This window comes from Cebus imitator, unplaced genomic scaffold, assembly GCF_001604975.1.
Source record: "Cebus imitator isolate Cc_AM_T3 unplaced genomic scaffold, Cebus_imitator-1.0 Scaffold372, whole genome shotgun sequence".
Lineage (NCBI taxonomy): Eukaryota > Metazoa > Chordata > Mammalia > Primates > Cebidae > Cebus > Cebus imitator.
Genome location: NW_016107687.1, coordinates 1,021,783 through 1,024,672, shown reverse-complemented (window position 1 = coordinate 1,024,672; position 2,890 = coordinate 1,021,783). Strand labels below are relative to the sequence as shown.

The following is a 2,890-nucleotide window of genomic DNA, read 5'->3' as shown; positions in this document are numbered from 1 at the left end:
AAATAAATAAATAAATAAATAAATAAATTAAGTTTTGGCTTTTCTACTAGACTATATGAGATCTTTTTTTAATAGACCAGAGTTTTTCTCTGTTTCTAATTTGTTTACATTTTTAATTTGAAGAAAGTGTTTAAAAATTTAGAAAGAAATTTTAAATATTTGAAGTCTTCCAAACAGTGGTGTGAGAAAAAAATTAATAGTTGTCTTGTAATCTTTCATAATTTTTAGCCATTTATAAAACCCTGGCTTCCTAGTTTCTTCTAACTGAAATAGCCCTTTATAATAATAATTATTATTATGTTGAAAGATCACTAATAAAAATTCTATTCCTGAAGATAAAGGGATTGTCTTGCTCTTTTAATAATTACTTGTTTTTTAAACCATCTAATAAAACTAAGAAAAAGGACCCTAAATGGGAGTTCTGACTCTGCCCCTAAAGTTATATAATCTTGAGTAAATCACTCAAAAATTTTGTGTTTCAGTTTCCTCATTTATAAAATAAGGACTTAGAATAGTGATCTCTAGATAAATTTATCTGATCCTGTAACAAGGTCTCCCCCATCAAGCCACTTTCAATAGCACAACCAAGCAATACAGAAACCAACTGACAACATTGAAGCTTACCTGAGGTCTTTGTCACCCCAGCAAGTGCAAAAGAACACCTGCTCACACATATTCCAAGATAAGACCTGTCTCCCTCCTTCTTCATGACTTCCATGACTTAACCTTACTTACTTGCCTCTACAAAACCCCAGAGTTTTTTTGTTTTTGTTTTGTTTTGTTTTTGTTGGGGGGACAGAGTCTCCCTCTGTCGCTCTGGAGTTCAGTGGCACAATCTCAACTAACTGCAACCTCTGCCTCTAGAATTCAAGTGATTCTCGTGCCTCAGCCTCCCAAATAGCTGGGATTACAGGCGTGTGCCATCACACCCAGCTAATTTCTGTATTTGTGAGTAGAAACAAGGTTTCACCATCTTGGCCAGGCTGACCTCGAACTTCTGACCTCAAGTGATCCTCCCACCTAGGCCTCCCAAAGTTCTGAGATTACAGGCATGAGCCACCATGCCTGGCCACAAACTGCTCATTAATGAGCATTTTTTCCTATTGCAATCGCCTAAATAAAATCATCTCCTTAATTGTCCAACACATTTTGTTTTTCACAATATTATTAAATTCCAAGGCTAAATTTCCAAAATGGGAGGTAAAGGTGGGAGGGTTTGTTTGCTCCAAAAAATAAAAAAATAAAAATTCAGGTCAGGATTAACTTAGGACACTTACTATAACATAATTGTTCCATGAACTTTTTAAGTGCAGAAATACTGATGAGGTTATGGAAATAACATACAAATGAAGTTCCGACTCCTTTTTTTCTAGGTTTGAGTTGCTCTGTGAAGGGGAATCTAGGAGGGAATTTCCTAAGTAAAACTCATTTCCGTTCCCATTGCACTTGAAAGGAATTTCACTTATGGAGTCGTTGTGATCTGGAAGTCCCTGGGGTTCCTTTGTGTTTGTTGTGCTCGAAGGCTCGGCTGCAGACTGAGAGCTCCTCCTGGAGGGGGAAGGTAGGGGTCGAAAGGCACCTTGGCCATGAAGGGACAGCTTTTTGAGGTCTGAACGAGGATAGAGAGTCGAGTCCTTGGATGGTGTACTGCTCTCCTGGTGATCCCTGTCAGGTAGAATTTAATGTTAAACATGATCTGCAGAATTTCACAGTAAGCAACAAAGAGAAACTGTTGGCCCAACTGCAGTTGTTTAAGACTCTGAACACAAATGTTTTCCATAAAAAGGAATGCTTGTTAAAACAAGGAAGTCATATAAGTTCGCTGGTCATAACCCATTGACTAGAGGAGATATGATACTGTAATCTTTTAGTATACTTTTCTGTTTTCAGAAATAAACTACATTTCTGAAATACATTTTATTTCATATATTGAAGCACTTTCGATGTTAAAAGTGTTGTCCTTCATGGAGCCCTGATATTTCCACTGAAAGGACTTTTTCATTCTAGTTTTGAAACCTGATTGTCCTTTAATTGTACATTGCTAATGGATCCTATAAAGAAAAAACTATTCAAACAGGAATATGAAGAGAGGGTTTTGTTTCTTTGTTTGAGACAGGGTCTCACTCTGTCACCCAGGCTGTAGTACAGTGGTGTTAGCTCACTGTAACCTCCACCTTCCAGGCTCAAGTGATCCTCTCACCTCAGCATCCTGAGTAGCTGTGACTACAGGCATTGGCACTACGCCCAGCTAATTTTTGTATTTTTTTGTAGTGATGGGGTCTCACTATGTTGCCCAGGCTGGTCTCAAACTCCTGGGCTCAAGTGATCTGCCCACCTCCAGCGCCACCTCCCAAAGTGCTCAGATTACAGGCCTGAGTCACTGTGCCTGGCCTGAGATTTTTTTAAATGGTGTTTTCTTTAGTTACCTACTGCTAATACTCTTAACATTTTCCCAATAGCATCAGCACTTTTTTTCAGAATCAATGCTGTGTCCTTTACCCTCCCTATTCTCTCCAGCTCACCATGACCTTTCTTTACTTTGGTACACAAGGAAACAAGTTAGAGAAGCTAAGTTGCAGAGTATGGTGAGACCTAAATTCTAATCCTGTCTCTGCCACTTAATAGTTATGTGACCTTTGTTAAACAAAGTTTATGAGAGGCCATTGTTTTCAACTAGCCTCCTGCATGAGGCCCCAGCAGAACAGACCAAAATAGAAGGGAGTCCCTTGTGCTTAGTAGCACTAATCAAACTGAACTTGGAAACTGACCGGTTTTCCAGAAAAACAGATTCCACTCAACCTAAGTCAATAATGAAGTAGCGTCCTCTGTTTTTTTTTTTTTTTTTTGAGACGGAGTTTCGCTCTTGTTACCCAGGCTGGAGTGCAATGGC

The 2,890-nt window shown here is 38.7% G+C and overlaps 1 protein-coding gene across 1 annotated transcript in view; it reads right to left on the bottom strand.

The window, feature by feature from the left end:
- CUNH12orf56 (chromosome unknown C12orf56 homolog) overlaps positions 1–2,890 on the bottom strand; it is a 124,105-nt gene that overhangs the window by 52,881 nt on the left and 68,334 nt on the right. The window contains exon 3 of the mRNA XM_037730971.1: positions 1,278–1,665. Coding sequence (XP_037586899.1) covers positions 1,278–1,665 — 388 coding nt within the window. The remainder of the gene's footprint in view (positions 1–1,277; positions 1,666–2,890) is intronic.